The sequence below is a fragment of the Zonotrichia leucophrys genome, chromosome 3 (genome assembly GCF_028769735.1).
Source record: "Zonotrichia leucophrys gambelii isolate GWCS_2022_RI chromosome 3, RI_Zleu_2.0, whole genome shotgun sequence".
Taxonomy (NCBI): domain Eukaryota; kingdom Metazoa; phylum Chordata; class Aves; order Passeriformes; family Passerellidae; genus Zonotrichia; species Zonotrichia leucophrys.
Window position 1 is genome coordinate 68,545,989 of NC_088172.1, and position 27,013 is coordinate 68,573,001.

Consider the following 27,013-nt stretch of genomic DNA (forward strand, 5'->3'; position numbering starts at 1 on the left):
GGGGAAAAACCCCAAACACATAAAATGCAGCTTGATTACAGAATTGTTATCTACTTCAGCAGCACAGACACACACACACACACACACACACAGTGTATATACATATGTATAGGTATAACAAAAGATTTTGTGATTTCTGTAAGATTTTGATAAATTAGACAGTACATTATACTATTCTGAAATTTTATTCTATACATCTTACCCATTATGCCTCTTTTTATACTTAAGCTTATCTCCTAGTAATTTTTTCCCAGTTTTAGAGACTTTGACCAGAAGGAATAGTCAGGATGATTTAATCTGGCCTTCAATATATCATAGGCCATTACTTTTCAATAGAAAAAGCACTGCTCTGACAGTAATCATTAAAAATTGGTTTAGAGTGTATCCAAGGTCATCATAACTTGACTCCGCTAATACAGGGAATTAAAGTTTGTTTCTAGATGGATTCTTCACATTTTCTCTAAGAGAAATCTCTATTACTCAAAATCTGATTTAAAGAAAATTCTTAGCTTTGAGGCACAGATACACCAAGGGCTAACTGGTAATTTCTCCTTACTTTCTTTCACAGTAAATTTTAAAATTTTACACCTTAACCTCATTCTCAACTGCCCAAATGGCTAAAAAAATGGACAGAAGGGATAAAGAACATCAATATCATTGCTGAGTACTTTAAAAAATCTTAGGTAGCTGTGCTCAGAGTGACCTCACGAGAGAGAATACTTCAAACACCAGATGCACCAAGTACATTGATATGCAGCCAAAACCTGCAAGTACAAATGTGAGACATACTCTATAGGTCCCAACCATAAATAAAATATCGTTCACATTTTCAGTTTTTTGTTGTTGATCCTACATAGGCAGGATCTGAGCCTGCAGGAAATTATGATTCATTGTGTACCTCTGCAATAAAATCCAAGTTTTACGACATGCTTTCAGCAGGACTGTTTTCATCAGAAAGAAAAAAGCATGTTTAGCAGGTGTATATATATTTCAAATGACAAGTACCATCAACTCAGATTATAGGGGGAGATAGAGGGTCTGAATTTTCCTCTGTGGTACATAAACCCTGTCAACAGAATGCTTAACAGTGTTCTTCTGGATGATTATTTGGAGAGCTGCAAGCTCTCAGCTTCTAGATTTTTCATGTCCCAAAGCTTAGTGGTAGGAAAGCTAAACTTGTTTTTCAGAGTTACCAAGAAAGTGAACTTTTCCTATTTGACCAAGTGTATGACTTAAAACAATTATTTTTGTCCAGAATTTTAATAAAATTTGGGAAAAACTGTCCATGGGGTGAGTGCAGAAAATTACTGTATTTGTACATTGCAGCTGGCATTTCTCAAATGGGAAAAAACCCCCAAAAATCTTAAGACTGGAAAAGGGAATTCCCACTCAGTCTTAGACTTAGGAACTTCATTCTGGAGCACAATCAGACACAGCAATTCCTGCCAAAAGGAACTGCAAGTCCTACAAGAACAGTAAAGAACATAAAGGGAAGGCATGCTAGTCAAAAATGGTCCAGGAAAGGCAATTGTAAAGTTCCATTCTTTTCCACATCTTAACGCAGCATATAATTTCAACACAGAAATTTTCCTCTCTTCAAGAAGATCTGCATGAAGAGATTATGTGAAAATACAGCAAAATAATATCTATTCAAAATTGGATATTACAACATTATTTAAAAATACTGTACATGGAAATGAATTTCTCTAAAAGCAAATACAAGAATTCCTCAAAATTGTAATGAACTACATAACAAAGAAAATACTCAAAAAATGCTAATGATTTTTTTTTCAAGTGAGCAAAGTCAATGAAATGTAATCAAAACAATTTAAACAGAAAAATGTGACAGCCTTGTTGCATTTTCTTTGCAGGGAACAAAAAGTACAGTATGCCCATTCAAGACTATTCATTCTGGAAGAACAAGAGTCTTAGACTTTATCTGAGGCTGGGAATTTATACTGAATTCATGATAGTCTGAGGAAACCTCAATGGAGTGGCTTTGGGATTACAAAAACTGTCTGTGGCTAGACAGTGTGGGCTGCAGCGCCCACCTGCAAAGTGAAATGACCATTCAGTGTTTGAGAGGAGGAACCCCTCTAATCACTGCACAGCCTAATCCTACATGGACGAGCTAACACAGTTACACCAACACTGCTGCAGAACTGCTGTGCCACGAAGGACAACTGCTAATCTGAATGCAGGTCAAACTCACATTCCATGGGGTTTTCTTACAGTGCACAAAAAAAAGAAAACCAGAAAAAACTGTTACAGAATCAGACAGAGATAACTGCACTTCAAAATGCCAGATCATAAAACACCTTATCAAGTTCTTATTTAATGCTTATCACTGTTTACTTGGCATGAAAGGGCAATTGTAGGTAGGAACTAATCTACATTTATTGACTTCATGAATTACCTACAGAAAATGTAACCAATAATCATGTAGCAAACTTATTATTAAACACAATAATTTAATGAAATTTATCAGTTAGTATGCCCAGAAGAACATTTACTTTAAAAGAAAAGCAGACTACTTTAAAAGCATGCCAGTTATGATCTAAGTGGGTTTTCTAGTGCTCTTTCTGTAAACCATGTTCAATTCACATAATTACAACATTTTTTTTCTAAGCCTGATTTTTCACAGCACTTTGTTTGCATCCTGTGATATTACTATGTTCCACTGCAAAATAAAATATAGCTTTCTGCTCTTAAACAATGACATTCTGTTTAGGTTTTCAACTAAACAAGAAAATCTTTCAAATCCGCACCTTATACATTCTTTTAAGAAACTGTTTTATCTGTAATGATTTTTTTGTTTGTTTGTGTATGGTTATCTCTAAGACCAGTCATTACTGCAAACCATTCAGTGTGTGCAATATGCCTTCTGGGCAAACTTTATTAATTGTGCCTAATTACTGCAGGCAACCACTCTTACTCTGCATGTGACCTCTATTCACCTAAGAGCTGAAGCTCTGAAGTTCTACTTGAATTACCAGGCACTGCCATATCCACTGAGCTCCTCAAAAGAATTCCATGTACATGCTTTAAAGCTGCTACAGTAATTACTTCTTTTCACTTACTGTTTCACATTTTTGGCCAAATTAGTCTAGCATCAAACATTCAGCTTTCACTCCACAATAAAGCTGTTCAAGCTTGCTGAACACAGACCTTCCAAATTTCAGAAGGAAATCAACCAACCCATTCCTTAATTTCTTTGGATAAATGAAATAAAAAGCACTTAAGTTACTATAACAATTTTATACCCTTTCTTACTGCCTACTGATATAATTTGTATATTTTCACTGTTAGATTATTCTTCAGCATTGGTATCTGAAATAAACTAAGACTACCAAATCTTCTATGCCAGCTTCTTTGCTTTACTCCTCCTTGTTATTTCTGTTCAGATATGCAAAAAATAGCTGCTACTTAGAGAAGTCCATCTCAGACTGCGCTAGGAAACATGCTTCATATACTTGGAATAGAAAAGCTCAGTCAAAAACTTGAATTAAAAAAAAAAATATATGCTGTGTAAGATATGTAACATGCCACGTCATGATACAATAGATTTTCAAAACCACTGAAATAATGACCAATGGGAACAGATGCTTCACACAGAGGAATGAGAAAGAATAAGACAGAGCAAGCATCTTTCAAATTTGCAACCCTAAAACTGCAGGTGATGTTTCTTTTTTTTCCACTTCTACTACAGCCACTGTTATTAAACAGCAGGATTCAAGAGTCACAAAGATTTAAATAATAAATAAAATAACTAAAGCTCACCATACACTACTATACCAAAAAGGACAAAACTCCTTTTTCTTTACTGTCACTAGGTTCATGGAAAACCAAAACCGTCTCCAAACAGATGAAAATATCCTGTTAATTTTCTTCACCTCACGTCTTCTCCACCAGATAAACGAGGGCATTATCACTGTTTAATACAAGTTTTAATTGAGTACTGTCACTGGTGGGAAGAAAAGTGTGGAACCACTACTTTCCATATCAAACAAAGCAGGTAATTAACAGCTACTCTGGCACAATCCCTTATCACCAAAATACACAACACTGTTAAGTTCTCTCAATGCGAAAGCTTTGCTTCAACAAAAGAAAGCTGATGTTTCAGGGTCACATTCACTCCTTTAATACACAGGCATAAATTTACTGCTCAGTCAGACACCTATAATTAAACACAAGAAGAAAATAATTCTAATATTCAGACAGGCTTGCGTATGAGTGGGATATCTCCCCCTTTAAAGATGATTGCCTTTCATTTTTTAGTTTCAAGCAGCTACAGTTCACTTAGTTTTGATTACATAGCAATTAGATATGCAAATACAAGAGATCCAAAAAAATGCTTTTTCAAATGTCAGATTGTAAGCAATCAAGCTTATTCTTTTCTCCTGTACACACAAGCTATTCATTAAATAGCTATTGTCTTAAAAACATTCCAACAGATTGCATTTATCAGTGTTTTAGAAGCAAGGGGAGTGCACATTACTCAGAACACCGCTCATCAGGGAGCGAAATCGATCTTACAATTACTTTAATATATTCATGATAGTGGATAACGAAGTTGAAACTACGTATCATCTTCTTTGGGCATTTTCCCCACCACTGTTGTCATCAATATCGAAATTTACTGCATCATCAAACTAACCAAAACTCATTTGTTTATATATTTAATGACAAACATGTTAGTAGTAAATGTCACAGCTAAAATCACTGAATTGTGAATATCAGTATTTTTTCATCCCATATAGAAAATCGATTCTGAATTATTATCAAGTTTTTCACTGTATCTTACAAATATGCTCGCAGAAAGGAAGTCACTATTTGAAGTGATGTGTATAGTTTTGGTATAGTTTTAGTACAGTTTTGGCAGGAACAGCCATTCTGACACCTGTCCTTTATCTTTTTCTCCCCTGAAGGCCCACAGATACTTTCTATTACAGACTTAGAATTTCCCATGCATCTAAACCACATATAGGTCCTTGGTTATTTGTGACATATTTCACTTGGATGAAGTCCACAGCTTGAGATCCACTGATCACTGGTTAAAATGGTGGGAAAAGATGTTTGGCAACAGCTCTGAAGAGACCAGGAAAAAGCAACTACTGCAAAACCATATGGACTGATCTATAAAATAGTCTTACCCACAGCTATGGACAACCACTGACAACATGAAAACTTGTTCTTGCAAAACTCTAAAACAGAAGAATAAAATGGGATAGGGGCAGGGGTTGGTAGATTGTTTCTCTAAAAGATCACAAATCACCTCCAAGCTAACAGGAGGGGGAAAAAAAGATCCCTAAAAGCAAGCCCATTTGTTCAGTGACTGAGCTGTGCAGAAATGCACACCAACAGGGGAAGCTGAAGCAGTTCGTTCCTCAGGGTGAGCTTTCAAGCTAGGTAACTGAAGTAAATAAAATGCTTTCCTAGCTGATTCCAAGATCACCAACCACCCTTAAGATGTCTCTCACAGGAGCAGAGATCCTTTTTCAAGGCCAGGAAAGCAGCAAAAATTACAAGAGATGCCTGATTCAGAGGTCTGTTCAAAAACACGAAAAAATTCAGTTTAGCTCTGCAGCCCAGCTGTAGGCCCCAAAACATTCTGCAAAGTCATTTCCAAGAAAAAGCTGGAAAGGCTTTTTACAAGAACTGCCATTTATGAGCTAACAGATGAATATGTATGTAACAAATTATTAGACATTTTGAGGGTCTTCATATTTCCTTTTTTTTTTTTCCCTCCTCTTAAATACTCAATGTGATTTTCTCTTTCCCTCCCCTTGCAATACAGGGGCCTTATTTAGCCAGCCAGTAAGGTAAAACTCATTGCCTTCAGTAAGGTAAAACTCAGCTTGCTGTTGTTGCCCATGCAACGTTTATATTCCTTCTGTTGCTTCTTCCCTAAGGGTCACTATAAACAACTGATTGAGCAGCAAACATAACCTGTGTATTTGAACTCCTACCCACTACAGCCTAACATAAAAAATGATACAGCTGACAAGGGAACCCGAATCATTCCCTCCCAGTCTCCTGCAAACACTCCCTCATCTCTCACATGGTCCTCCAAGAAGACACTGGGAAAATGCTGTATCTCCTGCTGTGAAATACCAGGATCCAAAAAGCATGCTCAAAATGCCACATTCCTGCCAATTTCTGCTTCTGGCAAGATTGGTGATACAGCATTGGCCAATGAAATTTATGATGCTTAATACTCCAACTTGCAGAATCAGCCAGTTGTAAGAGAGTTTCACAGGAACACAAGTAATATGCCAGGTATGACTTAATTAAAATCATTACACCTTATTCTACCTGGTGGATTCTTTTACTATAAGTCATGAACCATATATTTGACTGCAAGTAGGAGGTCTGGAGCCTGCAATAACCAAATCAGACTTCCTTAAAAGAGCAGAAACACATAATCAATAGTAAATGTGTTTTCCTCTTCAAAATGGTTCTGCAGGAGTATATCTGATTTTTCTTAGAAATGGAAAACTGTGGTGTTTTTTTTTTTTTTTAAGGAGGGTTAATTTTACTACCAAATGAACTATTCCAAAAAGGTACATTTCAAGCTAAATTGAACTTATCATTTAAAAGGCTGGATACTGAAAAATTCCACTAGTCAGGCTGCAAAAACCAATTTTAGTATTTGCAGTAGCCTTGTGTCCTCACTGCATACTAATTTCCAGAGTAGCTTCAGTATTTCAAACCATGTAACTTTAAAATTTATCACTTATTTTGGTTTGTAATACAGCTTATCTTAAGACCTTTTCTGATTCATGCTGTTGTGAGTCAACATGAGCTAACAGATTTAAGTTCTAGGTCTTTTTGTCAGTCAAAATTTAAGTGAACATTCAATTCCAGCACTGTCAACTTGAAACACAGGAGTATCTCCCAGCCACCTCAAAGACTGCTTGGTCATTTATGGATCACTTACTAGATGGAAAATGACTACAACATACTTTATCATCACAGAAAATTCTAATTTCTCTCTATAAAATTTAATATTAACTACTAGCTTTTAGTTCCTGAAACTATGTATCAGCAATAGTATGTTTCACAAGCTCAGCAAGCCAATAAAAATATCTGCCAAGACCCCCAAAAGCCTAAAAATTAATTTCCCTTCAATACATATGGTTATAAATATGGCAGCATTTGAAATCAGTAGCTCAGAATCTTCAGCAGCTCTGAAATAATTCCTTCATGTGGATCAATTAAAACAGTCAGGTATTTCAGGTGCATTCAGTCAGCTAAACGTGGTTTTCAATTCTTTATCACTCTGACTGCCACACAAGTATTAACTGTTTCTGTGTGGCTCAGGACTGAACAGTCCAGACATACATTTATAAAAATCCTCCAGAGCCCACAAGCAGTGGCAGACATGCTATTAATTATGAGTCCCATCATTCAGAAAACTATTTTTTCTTATTCAAGAGAAATGTGCAATTGCTGAAGTTCACAGCAACTTTACCATAGAATGGACCCAGTGCTGTCACTGCTTCACTATCACAGTGTAAAAAAAAAAATCTAACAAAGAAATCACTACAATACCAACCAATCAATATAGAAGAAAATAATTTCAAAAAAACTGTCCAGATAGTTAAATAACCCCATACCAGAACATCCAACTCCATGAAATGCTGCCCTCACTGGAAACAGTGGTATCAACCTTGTGCCACAGCACCTGATCGCAGAACAGTACAGGAAGATTAGGAACAAAGTCACACCTACATCAGATTTACCAGACAGAAAAAATTAGTATAATAATTTACATCAGTATTTACACCCAAACATTCAAGTTATATGCACTCACTGCCCACATGCCAGATAAAGTCACTCAATTAACAGGCTGTTCTTTGCTCCTGAAGTAAAATCCCTTCCATTTGTGCATTCAAAAATACCACTAGCACACTTCTAAAATTATATCTAAAAGAAAGAGCAGTTTGGCTCATAATTACATTGCCTATTTTTAGTTGTGTCAGGAATCAAAAAGGTTTCAGGAATTCTGAGATACTAATTAACTTTAACCTTTTATTTCTACTCAATCCTCATGTCATGCCTACAACTTACCTACAGAAACTTCTAGCCAAGTGTGAGAGCAACTCTGCTCTCCACACCTCTTCAAAAGCTATTGCATTCAGAGTTCACATTCCAGTAACTTCAAGGCAAGCACACTGGTGAATTTGCACTATCACCCTGACTCTCAGGAAATAATTTCCTTTGTATATTTTTGCTGTTGGATTTTTTCTTCCCATTCAATCTTATGCATGTTAAATAATTGTAACTGTTAGTTACTAGCATGAGAAGTGTGTCATTATTTCCTTTTGCCTTGTGTAATCTTCCTTGCCTGCATTACTCAGATTCCCCAGATACAACTCTGTTTCTAAACACCAGTGTTTACATCGTTTGCCACCATAATGCAAGTATATCAAGTATTGCTAGAAACCAAAACTCATTCTAGTGCACTTTCATGTCATCCAATTGTATTCTCAGAGAATAAATGACACACCACAGAAATTAACCTTCCTTTTATTACAATAATTTATAAAGCACATGACCAGTGAGGAGGAGATACTCAAGGACCAAGATGGAAAAAGATATCCAGAGGAGAAGATTTCTAGAGAGAACGAAGAGGAAACTTATGTCAAATCAAGGAAAATTCATATAATTTATGAAACAAGGGAGAAATAATAAAAGAGGGATGGGAAAAAGCCCAGAAAAGTTGATCTAGGTTCAAAGTAGCAGGAACATTATGAAGAGGAAGGAGGAGAAGAAGAGAGGAAAAAGAGAGAGATTCAGGCTCCCCAGGGAAGCATCAAACCTGAGAGAACTCAACAAGAGTTTGGACAATGTTCCTGGGCACATGGTGTGATTCTTGGGGTGTCCTGTGCAGGGCCAGGAGTTGGACTCAATGATCCTGAAAGGTCCCTTCCAACTCAGAATATTCTATGAAAGACTCAGTAAGAAAACAAAACACACATTTCACATTTTGGCTGTGAAAATGTAACTGCTCCTCTGTAAATTATTTTGGGCTACTTTCCACAGTACTATGTTCACTTCCCACAAACTTTAGTTCTTCACACATCAAAACATCCTGGTGTTTCCCAGCAACTGTGTCAAATTCTTGACATTTTTATACTGACTTGACATCTCCTCCCTGTACTGATTCCATCCATTCTTATCAAATTTTGTACAGAATTCTGTAACACCTACTTAGGAAGCCAACCAATAATTTGATATTCCCATTTTTTTTCCTAAAGCAGATTTTCCTGTTGCTTCAGCTGCCAGTTAAACCACTCTATCAGGCCCACAAAAGCTACTGCCTGAATTCAGTCAGTGTTTTGCAGATCTTTCAACACCCAAAACCAGCCTAATGTTTTCTTCATTTCAAGCTATTAAGATTAGGACAAGATTTTGTCTGTCAAGGAGGAATGTAGTGCTGAACTGACTTATGAGTCAAATTACATTCAAGAATCTATAACATGAACAAATGCGCCAAGAAAGCATAAATACTGTGTGTTGTGTTTGTTCCATGGCAAGATTGTGGCACTTAAATCAGAAAATTTACATAGAATATCAGATTCTACTAAGTTAAATAGTCTCAGAGCATTGCCTGGAGTGCTCTACTACTATAAGAGTAACAAGTTCTCTACAACAGAAAAACAGATTTGTGTACTTGGCCTTACCAAACATTTAAATAAGCTTTCATTTTTTCATGAATATGCTTAACACACACTTTAAACAGAACTGGCTTGAGTTGTAAGCAAATTTTTAAAGATATATTCAGTGTGCATGCACTTCAGTGAGTCCTGTATTTATCAAAACATTCCCCATTTACTGCCTAAAAAGATGTGAGAAAACGTAGAAATTACATGACAAAAGCTGCTAATCTCTCTCATGAAAGGTTAACAAAAAATGTCCAATCATCTATCAATAAATGCCTTCCTCTACCATAAAAGTGTAAAGTCTAACAATAAAATTTTGTTTACTATAGCTGGATAAGTGAGGGTACTGCCACATCCTTATTAAGAGCTACATAGCTACCTGAATTTCATTCATATGCCTATGTGTGGTACTGTAGGCCATACAGAGCAGAGGTGTAGCCTGTGATTAACAATATCCATTTCAGTCCAAGTCTAGGCATGACAAAGGCTAATACTAAGCCAGAAAACCTAAGGAAAGTCACCATCTATAAAAAATTGAAATGGCAAACTGATCACTCATTTCAGGAATTACATTTGGTGATTGTTACCATCCAGTTGGCAAGGAATCCAGTACCTTGATTACTTGTCTCTATTTGGAAAACAATAAAATAGCATGAAGTCAAATACCTCTATCTTCTAAATATTCAATTAGTAATTTAAGTATTTGGTTTCAACAGCAGTGGTTCTTATTTTGTGCTTTCTCTTTTACTCCATGCTAAAGAGCCTTCCTATCAGTCTCAATCAAATTGCTAAATAAGACCCTGAGGAGCCATATCCACTATGGCAAACAACCACCTGCCTCTATTCTGCCTGCCAGAAGCCACCTAAAAAATGAGGAGAACCAATAAGTGCCAGGAAGTGACAGCTACTCGGGAATCACACAGGCAGGCTGCCTTCCTCCTGAAACAGCAAGCTGCAACTCCATTCCCACACTGAAGGAGACTCAATCTTCATGCAGGCACAAGAAAATTCCCACAAGCCTCAAACAAAGTACGGCCTTTCCCACAGAGAATTGCAGGCACAGTTGCATAATACTGAACAAACATACTGAAATGCAATCCTGAAAACAAATTATTTCTGGTAAGCAAGATTATCACAGCATTAATTCTTTAAAAAGTTAGAAATGTTACCATGAAAAAAATTTCAGGTAACAGTAGATTTTCATTATTTAAACCTTGCTTCACTACTTTGCTAGACAAAGTAAAATGCAGATAAATGTTTGCAGACAATTTGGTCAGCATCTCAAAACAATTCTGTGTGCAGTCTCTCCCAAGCCTTTCAAAACTTCTATTCAAATGCCAGATACAAACCGCTGTGAGCTGAAACCTGCTCAACCTTTCCGAACACAATTAACACTCACTGTGCTTCCCACCTCACAAAAGCTTGGGAGTAATTCTGCAGAAAGAGAACTTCTGCCATGCTACAGGATGAGTCAATTCCTGTTCAATAGACATAGCATTTTAATTTATAAACCAGACTTGTTTATACACAGATGTTCAGGCAGTGATTCAGGATTCCCTTGATATACTTTTTTCCACTACACTTCGTGCTACTTTTCTCTAATTTCAAAATATATCTAGATTCTCTCACTGCTTGCTCATAAGGATTTTTTCTCACAGGGAGCAGACAGAAAAACAAATATAATGAAAGCATAATATAAGCAGACTTCAACTAGCAGGGCTTTGATTACACTTTTACAGTTCTCAGTTTCCACTGTACTTAATGGCATTAAAAAGAAGTATTTTGTTAAAGTCAGTTATTTCTATATTTAATTAGCTCAATAGCCAATTTAACTGCTTTCAGAACAAAATGACATATAATGAATTTTTGATAGCAAAGTTAATCATAGCCAAAGGCTTCAGCCACTTTTCACATTACACAGGAAAACTCATGTCTTAGCAGTGTTAAAATCTGCTCAAACCTCAACTTTGTATTGAGCCCACGTAGAAATATATCCAATATACATTGGGTATAGTCAGTATGTAGCCAATAAAGGGTAGAAGTATGTATGAAATAAACCATTTAAGAGATGCATTGCATCAGATATGTATCAGTAATTTTTTCTGAAAGACTAATATTGCCTTGTAATAATTTTTAAGGTCCTCAGGCACCTAATTCTTTTCCCCTTCAAAATAAAACCATTCTGCTCTTGAAAGTAAGAGCATTCCCCTGGCTGCTATGAAAATACTCTCAAAATAAATTACTTCAAATAAGAAGCGTTTGTCAAATCTTATATAAAACTTCAGGAAAATGTTCTCTTGTAAAATTTGCATTCCCGTACATAACTATGCTAGTTGTGCCTGCATTCGTCACTACTGTCATTGTGAACTGAACATTTTTTACTTAAAGAAAAGATGTATGAGGGTAAGATTCCAAAGATAATACTCTAGAATCTATGAAGTACAAAACCCCCAGGAACAGGCTTAAAAGGAGTCTGCTGTCAGTGAGAAATAACATCTATTGCCTTCACCACTGTCTAGCAGAAACTCTATTTAAAAGAATTATAAATTCAATAATCTTTAGCATTTAATTATATAATTAAATCAATAATTTGGTAAAATGACTTTTTTTTTGTGATTTTTTGGTCTATGCTAATAGCTAATAGTGTAAATTCTTGAAAGGGTCACTGGCTCAAATATTACCAGGGATATAACTCGAGAGGCCTCTGCTTTGTCTGGGGAGAAAGGCCACGCTTCAACCATTCTTTAATAAAAATAATAATAATAAAATACAGCTTTACAATTCCCCTTGTATTCAAAATAGCTAGTTACAAATGAAATTAAGGTTTTGAAACTGGAACAGAAAAGCCCATTTCCTCAGATACCCACTACTTAAAAAAAAATAAATTAGCTTACAAAAAAAATATTTTCAGCACATCTTATGTTTTACAATGAACCTCTAAGGAAGACAAAGCAGTATCGACCACTAAGTATAATCTTAAACACCAGTGCTGAAACAGCAGTTGTGATACAACAAATATGTGAGTTTACATTAACACTTGTTTGTTTAGAGTTGGTTTAAATATAAAAGGCCAGTTATTGTAGTAGCCAAAAATTAAGCATGAAAAAAGCCTCCCAAGCCTGATCAGTTTGAGAAATCCAACTTAATCAAGACATACATGCCTATGAAAAAATGTGTTCAGAGGAAATGTCACTGTAGAAGACCTTGAAGTATATGAAGTTGTGAAGTTCTCAGGGTAGCATGCTAAACACTTTATTCTGAATGCCTTCAGTAATTTTCTATTCCAAATTTATAACCTGAATGCAGCAGATTCAGCACACATGCTGTACAAGCCATGTCCCAGACTCAGCTCAGGAGCGTGCTCATACAATGGCTTTTAATGGATAGTCATGGAAGCTGATGGCCATTCAAATGAATGTAACAGTCAAACACTTGCAGCTTTGATTTGCCACAGAAATTAACCAAGCAGAGCCCAGCATCTCAAACATGCTCAGCTGCTGCTCCACACTGTCTCAGTCAGTTTCCAGTAACTAGAAGTCAGTTTAATAAACAGCATCCTTAAGGATGGACATTGACAAGGGATTCTAATAGTTATAGTTATAAATGTAAAAGTAAGCATCTGACCTACCTCCAGAAGCTTCACCAGTATTGTCAAAAAGCGATATTTTTTAAATAAAAGGACAATCACTCTAGTCATGTATTATGAAAACGAAATTGCTCTCACTTTCACATGTCTCTTTCCCCAGTCATTTAAAGTATTTTTTCCCCTAATATTCCTAAAGGTACTGACAGAGTCAAAAACCCCACCTTTGCAACTAGGTGCAAGATTTTTTCAAACTGCCATTCCAAAGCACCATTTGCCAACACAGACATGTGTGATCATCAAACAGCACCGGCATGCTTTTGTGCAGAGCCATGTGTTAGAGGCGGCAGGCCTCAGCCAAGGAATTGACTCCTGGAATTCAAGAACAATGATGGCTGGTCAGCCTTCCATTTTGAAACACAGAACAACTTCATTTCCTTGCACATGCTCAATATCTGCATTTCAACATGTGTGCCAGCACCAGAACTTTCAGATTTGCTCACACATAGTACTTGACACAGAATATAAAAGCTAAGCATCTTATAATTAAGGTGGCAATAACAGGGCTTACTCAACAACACAAAACAATGTATTATCTGATGTCACTAACACCACTTTATTAGCTAAACAGAATGTTTAAGCCTTTCCATTGAAAACAAAGTTTATCAGATGATATTTCAAAGCCTAAAAGGCAAAAAAATATTACAAATATGTAATACTACACAGAATGTAAATTTAATAAAATATCCTGATCACAAGACAGATAAATTTTTCCCCTCTGATATTTCCTCAAACTACATGCAGGTACCAAGGACAGGGTTTTTCTAATTCCTTTTTAGGCTATACTATAAAAACAGCAAAATTGAGAATTTAAAGAAATGGCATTATCTATTTACTATAAGAACTCTGCACAAGTCAAAGGTCAAGACTGCTACTAAGTGAGAGCATGTCTTTCATGAAACCTTATGTTTCTGCTTGCAAGGTAAGCAGGATTGTAGGAACAAGTAAGCTGGAACAAGTAGGTCAGAAATCATAAATCAGATCAAATCATATAATACAGAGTGAGGTGTAACAGACTTAAAGCTGCTACAGAAGATGAAGGCACAGAGTTCTTCAAATTTAGACCTGCATAGCTGCTTGTCCTCCTATTGAAAGTAGCAATTGTAAGAAAAACTATTCTGTATATCATAATGAGATGGCTTCCTTGTGAAGTAAAAATGAATTATGCTCTCTCATCACACACTGTTCCAGGGGAGATTCCTGTCTAACAGTAGAAAGAAATGGAAAAAACCCAACAGAGTTGACCAAGGCTGCCACAAGCCAGCATGCTGATGCTGTTGGGCTTCATACCCCTCTCTAAAGTGAGATACTGGCAGTGTGTTAAAGAGCACAGGGCTGAGGCACATCAATGCCTGTTTTACAGAATTGATGTAAGACAGGGGAGATGCAAAAAAAATGTTTTGCTTATTCATCATTGGACAGTCGTCACTACACACATCCTTTAACTGGTGTGCAACTTATTAGTTTTCTTGTTCACCTAATAAAAGATACATTCAGACTGAGCAAAAAATGCCTTGGTCTTAATAAAGTTACACATTCATTAGCATTTGATAAATGCCTGCAACCCCTTTCCCCTTCCCAATAATCTCCTTCAAGTACCCCTAGGCTCTAATCACAGTATTCTCAGTAATTAAGGTTTTGATTTTAAATTTGTTGAAAGCTGCCTAGAGAGAGATATTCTGATTACCAGCTGAGCCTCAACTACAAACAATTTGAGGCTTTCCCCTGCTTTCTGGAGAGAATCTGTCAGCAAGTTTAAAGATGTGATGCCAGTTCAAGTATTTTGGCCACATGACAAGGATTCCTAATTCATTACTTCTTTCATAGGATCACAGAGCAAAGCAAAATTCTCTGCAGAGCATATTTGGATGGTTTGTTTTCCAGAATGTCAGTCTTAGTATTTTCTCTTGGATTCTGCAACCACTAGCAAGGCAGCAAAAGCACGTGGACAGTTTATTCAAGTATTGAGTACCATGTAGCTGTCACTAAGATTGACACTGCTTTAGTAATTACTCCTTCCTACAACTAATAAACTTTCTTTTATAATTAGCGCTGGGAAATCAGGTTTGCAAGTATAAATTATACTCACAAAATGCACCTAAAATATTAACCTGCATCTCTTATCTCTTCCAAATTTCAAAACTATTCAGTGAAAAAAAAAATCTAAAATACTGACATTTCCAAACAACAGCGACTCTAAAAAAACCTGTAAGTATAATTCATCAGGAAAAGAGGCAACAGTCAACAGCAAGAAGTATACTCGTGCATCAGACTGACAGATGTCACTCATTCTTTCTTCTGTCTGCGATTGCCATGTCTTAAATCATGGCAATGATTAATGATAAGCTTCCAAATCATTATTTTTACAAGAAATATCTTATTGGTGTGCACCATAATCAAGTACTATGAAATTCTTCCTACTTCATCAACAGTGGTATAGCACCAAAAAGTCTTCTCTGAAAAATGTAAACTAATGACCAATACAAATCACCTCAGGAAAGGAAATGAGTCGAAAATATTAAGACTGAATGGTATGAAAATCAGTTTTCTTAAGAAAATTATTTGGCACCAAACACTGGTTTACAATCTATATCATACTGCTTGATATACAAATACCAAATTATGTTATAATATGATGTCATTCAAATATATTTCACACTAACTGCAGTATTATCTCATTAAGTTATCAATGGTCAAGAACTCTATGTTTAAAAATTATGAGAGAACCCAGCTTTGAAGCTGTAATGGGCATTCAAGTGCTGACTGGATCAATTTCTAGTTTTTAATTTGTATGAGGTTTTATCTCATCTGCCATACTTGTCCCTGTTGAAGGTAGTTTTCCTTTCTTACTAAACTTAAACAGGTGACTCAGGTGGTATCAGTTCTTCTAGTCTTTTTCTTAAAGACTCCAGTAACTCCCACGGCCTAATCTTCTGTGAATTGTAAAAAAGCACAACTAAAATGAAGAATAGGGGAAATCAGTCAAAAAATACTTCCCCAGAAATTAAACCTGCCCAAGCTGTCTAGAGAGACGACTTCCCACAGGACAGGACAGGATTTGAAGCACAGTGCTAGGAGGACCCTACACCTAGCAGCACCCACCTGGGCATGGTCCTAGGGAACCTGGACATGGTGCCTCTGCCTGAGGAGTGAGCCCCCACCACTCGGTGATTCCCTAACTGGCAATTCACACACTCCAAAAACTACAACAATGGTAGAGTAAGACAAAGGACGGCAACCATATTCCACCAGATTATGAAAACAAGAGACATTAAATGAAATTTGAAGGTAACACATTTATAAGCTCTGGGAAGAAAAAGATGTTTCCCTGGGTAGGTATTAACTTTCTGTTGTAATTGTTACGTACTATATACCTATCAATAGAATGTATTATGTGGCTGATCATGCAAGGAAAAGGGGGGGGGTTTCTCCTAAAAAAGAATAAAAAGAAACAATATTTTTGGGAACAAAGAGGAAACATTCAAAACTACAGTGCAGATGGTGGTGATGGTGGTGCAACTTCAGCAGCAGTAGCCAGAGGTAGAGGGAAACAGCTAGAAAATAAACCTAGAAAAACAGAGTTACCACGAGAGCAGCTTGACATTCAGGAAGGCTCTATCATGCAGTTTGCCCATTCATATGGGCAGAGAATGCATATTTCAGGACAAGGCAAGAACAGTCTAATTACTTTGCAACTCCACCTGAACACAAAACAAAACCAACACAGTGCTTTTGCTTCACTCAGACAGAAGTGACTGCCAGAAATACATTTAACTTTTTTTTGCCAATCCACACTCCATGCACAAATCAATACTTTGGTAATTCAGTACAATAAAGTTATTAATAAGACCTTTGAGGTGAACAGCTCTTTCCTAGAAAAATACATTTAATTTCTATTGGTACCTTTACCTTATGAAATGTGACACAATTCAAAGTTAATTATTACTTTAGAATACTTTGTAATTGCTAGTTAAGACTTCCAATTGCAGGATTATGGAGTGTGCACATTTTACTTCTTCAGGACAGCCACATTATTTACTAAGCCTGTGTAAGACATCAGATAACAAAAAAGCATAATAGTAAGAACACAACAAGAATGAGAGACATGAGCTTATCCTCCAGTAGAAAACAAAATTATGCATCTGAAACTACACTGCCCTTCAAGACCTTACCTTCTTTTTGTCCCTCATTGAGCCCTTCCCTCGGACCATTATCTTGCATCCTGTTTCTGCCTCAAGCTGTTTAGCTGTTAGTCCTCTGGGCCCAAGGATTCTTCCAACAAAGTTAAACTGAAAGAAAAAAATAAATAATTTCTAAAAAATCAAGTAAATAAATTAGTTTGAAATTTAACAAGATGTATTTATGTGTCTAAAAATATCAAGTGTTGAATGGCTTAGGACAGCACACTAAATGCCTGAGGCTGAAAAATGAGTTAGGTACTGTTTTGTTTTCATACATCAAGTACCCACGTGACTCCAGCTTTGGGGATACAAGTCTCAGGTGGAACTAGGTCTTTTAGATGTAACATCAGGTAGTCTACATAAGCAGCAGCAGCTCCTAATTTCCTCCTCATTACATTGTACAAGCTCTTACAGAAACTCCGAGCTGCTCCCTCACCACTAACGTGCTCATGCATAGGCCAACGAGGTGCACCATGGCAAGGAAACACACAGGGAGGGCTGGGCACTCAGTCTGGAAGGACATCAAAAATAACCCTTCTTTATCTACCCAAGCCTTGGCATTTCCTTCAGAAAAAACAAGTGAGGCCTCTTTTATGTTTATTTTAGGCTTCATGGGCAACATTTCTTAAAAATATGGTGTTGTCATACATACACACACACACACATATATATATAAAATATTTGTATATATAAAAATTTATTTGTCTATACAGACACAACAAAAGCACATCACTTTTTGTAAACGGTTTCATTTATTTAGTTGTACATACAAATAAAGCAAGCATTTCATGTTTAATTGGCTGACTTCAGCAGACAGCCCCCTGCTACACTCAACACAGTAATACCACCATTTAGCCATACATAACATTATTTCCTAGTTATTTTCAAGAGCTTTTCCCCTTTCATTATTTCAACCACACATTCTGAAATAATTTATTTATGACATAAATAAAAAAAGCACTAAGTGATGGTAGCATTGAGAACACAGAGCAGCATTCTGTGACAACTGCAGTGCCAAGATGAAGCACCAGTTCAAATGATAGATAAACTAAGAAGTTTCAGACTGAACATTAAATTCAAAGAAGAAATTAAAAGAACAGAAACTCTGCTGTAACGTTCTGCTCTGGATATTTTAGATCCTGGTAAACAAAGTTATTCAATGGAATTGTGAAGAAGTTGTTGGCTTTCATTTCCTCAGCTAATTAAAACTGGGCTTGAGTACTAAAAACTCAACGTATTTGAAATCCTTATAAAACTGCAAAGACCAGAAATGATTTAGGAGTAAGCAGAAATTATGAATGCAAGGAAATTAAAGTTCTTTAAGAAAATTAACAGTGTTTCACAGCAGCTAAACTATTCTGGGAATATATACTCCCAAAGTTATTTAGTATTGCAAGCTCAGAAAACAAAGACATATTATGAAGTCAGAATCAACCACAGGGAGGTGAGGGGGTGTGTAGTGAAGACGAAAGGAACTTGTGAACACACACAGAAACTGTGAATCATAAGAAATTAAAGAAACATTCACTAAGCTCTGATAAAGCAATGAACTAGCTACAAGTAATAAAGTTCAGCTGTGAAATATTATTAAAATCTTACACGTTACACATTTTGTTTTTAATACGAAAACTGTACCATTGTTTTACATGAACAGTATCTTGCTTTTCTCCACATCCACACTTCTGCACACTAAAACTTTAGATATCTGTGCCACTCCACTCATAATGCTAAAATAATATTGTGCAAAGCTGATTTGAAATCAATACTTTAACCAACACAAAAGCTGACTATTGCTATATTCTCCATCTCCCAAGAAAAACAGTAATCTTTAATGTTTCATTAATTTGGACTATGAGTAAAAGAAAAATCAAATAATAACATACTTTGGATAAAAAAAAATAAACAGAACAATACAGGATACAAAGAAAAAAAAAAAAAGGAGAAATCTGTATTACCCTGAAGTTTGCAAGTTTATTGAAGTATGCAACCTTTTCCTTCCAAACTGTACATATGAATACTTGGAGTCTTTTTGTATAGCTGCTCCTTCCAAACAGCTGCCTGTTCCCACTGCCTCTCCTGGGCCCTAGAATTTGATGATATCTAAAAGCAGGATGCCTAGACAAGGCAGTACTTCTACTGAAATCTCAATAATGTTAAGTTACTCAGAACAATTAGATCTTATTACCTGCATTCTTATTAACATATCCCAGGTTGTTTCTTTCCCTCCCTCAAAAATTCAGTTCCTATGTTTAACATTCACTGTCCCCAAATACTCTTCTCCATTATCTCAGCCTTGGTTTTGTCCCCTAGTTTTATATTAATATGAAACTTTTATGCCCCCTACAACTGCTCTACATTTGTGTAACGAATTTCATGTTGTTGACTTCAGGCACAGTAATTTCAAGACAGAATTAAAATTCAAAACTGACTTTAACAGCATTTGGTAATGACCTAATTTCTTTCTAAGCATACTTTCTATCCTGCCAACCAAATTTTCTTCAGTGTGTTAGAGATACAAGATGAAGGAGCACGCTGCAGGACCCCACCTGAGGTGCAGTCTTAATCAGTCATCAGTAATCAAGTATCATAGGTTAGGCCAAGTATTGCTTTAACAAATGATCCCCTACCTTTTGTACCAATGTACCACTGTCAGTATTCAGTTTCTCAGATAACCATCTTAAAAGTCCAAGCTCAGAGCTCATAGAAAAACATAATTCAGACTCTTTTGTTGCAAAGACAGAGTAGTGACCAGAAAGATCACAACTCAGGAACACAGAGTGAGCCTTCATGTTAGACAGTTTTGTCAGAGTCCAGTTGTATCTGCAGCTACTGCTTCTCTTGCCTGTCAGGCCAGCTAGACTATCAAACAGAATTATCAGAACAGGACATCTGACAAATTCGGAAGACCATTCTTAACATTTAACTCTATTTCTCGTGCTCTTTGTCTCATATTGTCACCCAGACACGCTCATCACTGCATTGTGTTCATCTATAAATAACACACCTGTGCTCAGGAATATTGTTTGTTCTAACATTTGTACAGAGACAAAGCTAAGAATATTTCCCCTTGATTTCCTGACATGTTTCTCACTTTGCATTTGACTACTGTAGGATTCACCTCATCACCAGAGAATTCAGAAATCAATCTGACCAATTTAATGCTGCACTGCTTGGAATGTATCTAACTTCACACATGTTGAAAAGTGAGATTGTGCTAAAAATTAAGCAGAAGTGGCTTAAGCTAAGATTAACTGCTTCCACATCAACAACAGAGAAAAAGCAATCAAATGGAGTCAGTCTCTCCTTCCACAATGATTAAAATCTATCTACACCCAATATATTTTTCTATGAAAAGTTTTTCACTAGTGGTTTTTCCACAATCGTTTTCCTCAGTTTTATTCTCACGTGCTCAAATCTTCCTCAAGTCAAAATCAGAACTAATCAGAACAACTTCCAGAAGATAGTGTGACACACAAACACAAGAGCATCCTAAAAGCCAAGAATTACAAGTGTTTAGTGGAGCTCAGGTGCTGAAGTTCCAACCAGTTACTACATCCTTGTTGCTCTCCCTCTGCCTGCTTCTCTGCATCATCACCCTCACATTCCCTTACTTTGCCAACTTTTCACATTTATAGTTTTCAGCATGTACAAAACACTACTGGATCTTGCTGGTCTGTAAGACAGTTGTTGTCTTTGCTTGAGATGATGTCCCAAACACACATCCTTAAAGAGAAAAGAGCATATCTTGGGAGACTGCACATGAGGATCTTTGTTAGTCCAAGTGTTTAAGCAGATACAAATGTACTGGGGGAAAAAAGATCTCCAAATCCTAATGTTTCTACTTACTCTGGAATATTAATGATCATTCTGCAGCAACCAGCGCTCACAAGAATCAACAAAATTTCCACGTGGTGACCTACCTAACAAGTCCACTGTATAAGAAACCCCCTGATAAAAACATCTTCCACTGCCTACACATAGAGCAGCTACTTCCTAAGCAGACCAGGTACTTTTTTAGTCCTCACCAGTCCCCATGCCCAGAACAAAAGTAGTGAAGAAAAGTAAGAATGAACCATGCTAAAGACTCAGAGCTGCTTAATAAGAGACTACAAAGAAGTGTGTCTGGTTTTTACAGTATAGGAAATGCAGTGTTTAAGGATCTTTCCACGCATGTTAAAATCTGTGGAACTTGAGGCAGACAAGTACTAAATTTCATATTTCTATTATGACTTTTGTATTTTGTGTTTTCCTTTGAAATATGAATATAAGATGTGGTAAGAACTAATTTAACTTACGAAAAAAATTCTTTACTTCATTAAGGGAAATGAATTTGAAAAAATCCAATTTGACTGAAATATCCAAATCTAGCAAGAAAGAACATAAACATATGCATTTGATCAAACAATTATTTAACTCAATTAAAAACTCATTTATTCTACAATCTTATTAGCAAATGTTCCAGTGACTTACTAAACATTGATTTTGCAGAGTCAGTTACTTATCACTGGAAAAAAGCCAAAAACAAGCTATTCTTCAAGTCTATTTTAACTTAAGGAAATTAAGAAAAGTTTTCAAAAGCTTTTATGTTCTTAGGTACAATTTGTGTATTTGAGTACTTTTCGTACCCGGACTAAACATTATTTTAAGCAAAGTCTCAAGAAAAGCTCAGTAGTTCCTCTTTACAACAAAACCAAAAGATGCTCTCCCCTTCACGCTGACTTTAAGCACACTTTAAGATAAAATAAACTGCGAAATTCAGAGAAATATTATAAACACACAAAAAAGGAGCCCTTTCTTTACTCGTGATCCATGACAAAAGCTGAGCAGTGTATCTATCTTTCTGGTAATCCAGCATTTGGTTTCACTTTCTGATCTCCAGCTTACAAAAAACACATACATTTTATTATTTCCCTTAAAAAACCCCACTGGAATTACTACAACTGAGTAATGGTAACCATAGTTAACACATTACAGTGTCCACTCTTGATGATACAATTTAATTCTTAACCTCCTGCAGAAAGCAGCTGCAGTACAGTCATGTCATATATGGAAACAAGTCTCCATTTTGAGACTACCTTTACATATAATTTCCTTTTTTTTTTTAATCCTAACAGGATAAAACTTCAGGCTTCTCAATCCATTCACGAGCAGCCTTGCTTACCCTTACCCACATTCTTCCTAGTTTTATTTTACAATCTAGTTAAATGTTAGACATAACTGCCAGCTGAAAGTGGATTTTCATCAAGAGAGAAAACTATACCTTATATTCAGGCTTCTCCATGGTCAAATCAGTTTTCAGATTGCATATACTGGTACATTAAGCAAACTAAAGAATCCCAGAAATTTGCTTTAAAGCGTCCTGGTGGTTAGTTTGCTTTTTGAAGACATGGAGAGCAGCATTTCCTGCTCATTTCACTGTCATATGATTTTCCACACCAAATAAAAAGCATCTGAAGACCAGGACTCTGTGTGGTTCAGTGGTTAGAATATGTCATGGCTGCAAAGCAACTGAAAACGGGATGTTATAATGGGGAACATCTGGCAATTTTATCTTAAGCAGCAATGCTGGCAGTCAGTTTAGCCACTTCAGAAGAAACTTTCTATGTCCCCAGATTGCAGTAGTCATACTCCAAGACCATTTAGGAGATAACTTTATCTGACAGAGTCACAGGCTACAATGCCAACCATGGAAATGGAGTAATGAAGAGACACAAAGGAACTGCAAGACAATGAAGGCATTCAAAACAAAGCATGATGAATGTGTATGGCACTCACAATGGTGTTTGTTTAATGTGAGTACTCTTTCTGAGCAAGATTAACATTACTCCAAGGATTAATAAATTTCTTAACGATACAATTAAATTCAAGTATGCATTTTCATGTGTGTTTTTTATGAAGAAAATCAGCTAATGCATTTAATTGTAACATTTATATGCAAACAGACTGGAAACACTACAGCAGAAGATAAAAACCAGCATTATGCTGAAAAAACAAATACAAGAATGGACACTGAATCCAATAAAGCTTTTACTGACCACTAAAATTAGCAAATTTAGGTGGTTTTTTTTTTCATTGATGTCTTTTTAAAGGAATATTGTTTCATGAAACTGGCAATACAGTTATTTTTCCGCATTTCTTAGAAAATCTTGCATTGGTCTCAGCTGAGTCTTAGGTAATCATAAAAATATAAATCAAATACATATGGCTGATTTGATTTTTTTATAGGTTTCTAACTTGAAACAACTATAAAACCACTTGAGGTATTAGAAAACAAAATACAGCATTTAACTGTTAGATTGTATGCTTTCAGTTAGGCAGTTTAGTGTTTAATAAAGAAAACAAAATGTGTAGAATAAAATTATAGATAGATACCTTTGAGAATGAATTTCTGAGAAAGTAATCTGAAACATTTCATAAGAAAAAAATAAATGACAAATGGGTAATTTACCCTACCTTACACTGCATATGCTTTCTAGCAATAACATTTTCCAGTGTTTATTCCATTAGTATTTTGTGACCATATAACCATTTCCACAATGAAAACTTTATAAAAAAATTGGCTTTTGGTTGTTGCTTTTTGGTGTTTTTTGTTTTTGTTTTTTTTTTTTTTTTTTTGGGTTTGTTTTTTTTTTGGGGGGGGGGGGGGGATGTATGGTTAGGATATTTTTACAAGCACAGTTTTAGTGATGTGTATTTCTGTACATGTACAAACATACATACTGTTAAGAGAACCAGCATTTACACCTGCACACATGCAATGTGCCAGTAAAAGAGCAGTTATGAATTACATGCATAACCTTTCAGGTAACATTTACAGCCCCCACCTCCTACTTTCAGTCAAAATTCTTTAAATTCTTGAAACTGTTGCCACTATCTCCCCTCATTCAAAAGATGATGATACCACTACATTTTTTTGGTAGGTTGGGATTAACAGAACAGAAAGTTTCCTTTTCCATGATGACAAAAAAAGGCATTAAATATATCTGAGGTTAAGTATTTTCAGTGATTCAACATCACACTTAACAGAAAACAGCTACACAGTTTTTGTTGAAGCAGTAAGAACTACTATCAAATAAAAACAAGTGCATCCCATACTCAGTGACCAAATTATACATTAACCAAAACCAAAGAAGGCTAAGGTCACATAAACAGTCACTTGTAAACATTTCAGAAATCAAGAGGAAAAATTATAATGTTTCAAGAATAATGCTGAAATTGTGAAATCTTTCATTAACTGCATTAACGTGTAGTTTGAGGATTTAATGTCCTCCAGCCGAATTCGGCAAGTTTGTAACATAGTTAAGAAAAACATTATCTGCTGAGATTTTAAAGGAATAAGAAGCTGACACTGCAGATGGTACTATCATTGTCAACACAGCGAACACAGACAATAGTAACCACATTTAGAAGTCAATTTTTACATACAAACTAACTTTAGGTAGCTGTTAAGACTGCTAGTGACAACATGTGAAGTTGTTTCCTCAAGTCTCTACCAAACCCACCTACTACTGGTAATGGAAGAGTTGCTGCAGAAAACAATGCATGAGAAACATTCTCTCCTAAATATGGCATGTTTTCTAAGCAAAATAACCAAGTAAAGGTCAAAGTACACATGTAGTGAATATCAGCATGACACATATAATCTGCTTATGTCAAATATATCCACTTACATTTGCTGTGTGTATCTGATATATACCATTCTAATACTATAATCAAAGCTAAATGAGAACTATGGAAGCATTTAAGTGATGAAGCTAAGTAGTAAATTAGAAATGCTGTGCTGTAAATAACTTATACATACAAATTACCATTAAATAATCTCTTCATCACTTAAACACAGAAATAAAACCATTAAGGTACTGGAAGACAAAATACAGAGTATCAACTGACAGAAAACGAGGATCTGTCACATTTTCAATTAGGTACTTTTGTGCTAGATAAACAAAATCAAAACTTCCAGCACATCTGCTGAACTACCTCTGACTTGACTTCAAGTGTGAGCAATTTAATCCCCAACATTAAATAAAAGGGTCACTACAGCTAAAATATTTAATGCAGTTCTAATTCCCTAAAATTTGAGTGGTCACAAAGAGGAGAACAACATCTTAGAAAGGAGATAATGAAAATATTTTTTTTCTTTTCCTTATTGTACTGAAATGGCTAAGAATAATTTTCAGTACATATTTAATGCACTCAGACTGGTTCCATATTTATTTAGTACACTGCATACATTTTTAACAAAGATTATAGGGTTGGGGGAATTTTGAGGTTTTTTTTTTTTGTTTTTTTTTTTTTTGTTCTAGTTCAGTTACCATAATCGCTTTTTAACATCAAAGCCAGATAGTAACTTGTCTTGTTATGGGAAAGAACTGATAATTATTGTGGGAGTGAGAACAGCTTGGTCTAGTTCAAAAACATCTGTAAAATGTATTAATGCAAAAACAAAGGATATGAACATAATTTTAATACATTACTAAAACACAGTATTTGTGCAGCAGGAGAACAAAGTCAACATTCAGTGTTTTGAAGTTGGATATACTGTACAAAAAGTATCAGCATCTGGAGGAAAATGAAAACAACACATTAGTGCAAAAGTTTTGCCTATTACTCACTGCAGAGGTTCCAGTGAAAAATCCAGCTAGTAACAGAGGAAATGAGTTCTCTGCATACAAATACCTGTATCTATTACTCTTTCCCAGAACTACATTGAAGTATTACACAACAGAGTTAGTGTAGGAGTAATTTTGGTAACAGGTTAAATTCCTTTAAATTACATTATATTTAACTGGTTTTTTAAGCAGAGCTTCTTAAAACAATTAGAACAGTACAGATTCTATGAGATGTCCAGAAAGGAAAAAGAACTCCAGAAACTTTATCAAACTTAGTAGACACTATGTGGAGCAGGAGAGAACAACTTCAATCTCTCTTGTAAGTACTGGGGTATTTCTGTTTCATGGCATGCATGAGTCAGTCTGCCTCAATGCTGTTTAACCTCTAACTCACCTCATCTAGAAAGCTGTGCCATCAGCACAATTCAACCACTGAATTGTTCACATTGTGTTCAGAACCGAATAAAATCTCTTGAATGAACACACACATGCTGCAAGCCCGCTCACAAAACTGAGCTCGGTGTTTAGCATTTGTTGGGCAGTCATAAACAGACCTTGCCCACACACGATCTTTAGTAAGAAATGCTGATAGAAATTTATCTATGTTTTCCAGTAAAACTTTATGAAGAAGACAGTAAACAACCAGTGATAAACAGCAGCACCTTGTGCTCTCTACAGGATTAAGAATTGCTGCCTTCCCTTCTTTGACATCAGTAATGCAGGTTTAACGGTTTAAAGAATGGATTATCATAAAAACTTTGGTCTACTTAAAAATTACTCCTCTATTATTTCTTACTGGTGATATTCTCTCAGTAACATTAAAAACAAGAGGTACAAAAATTAGAAAATTAGAACTTTTAGGATTTATAATATGACAGATCAGGATTTGTTTCCATTTAAGATTTTGCCATT

General features: G+C 35.7%; 1 protein-coding gene across 8 annotated transcripts in view; it reads right to left on the minus strand.

Moving 5' to 3' along the window:
- The window catches only part of QKI (QKI, KH domain containing RNA binding), a 154,086-nt gene that overhangs the window by 73,837 nt on the left and 53,236 nt on the right, over positions 1-27,013 (minus strand). For all 8 annotated transcript variants that reach the window (XR_010439586.1, XM_064708663.1, XM_064708662.1 and 5 more), the window contains exon 3: positions 17,484-17,600. Coding sequence is in view for 7 of the 8 variants with exons in the window: in XM_064708663.1 (XP_064564733.1) it covers positions 17,484-17,600 (117 nt within the window). In the remaining variant the exon portion in view is untranslated. The remainder of the gene's footprint in view (positions 1-17,483; positions 17,601-27,013) is intronic.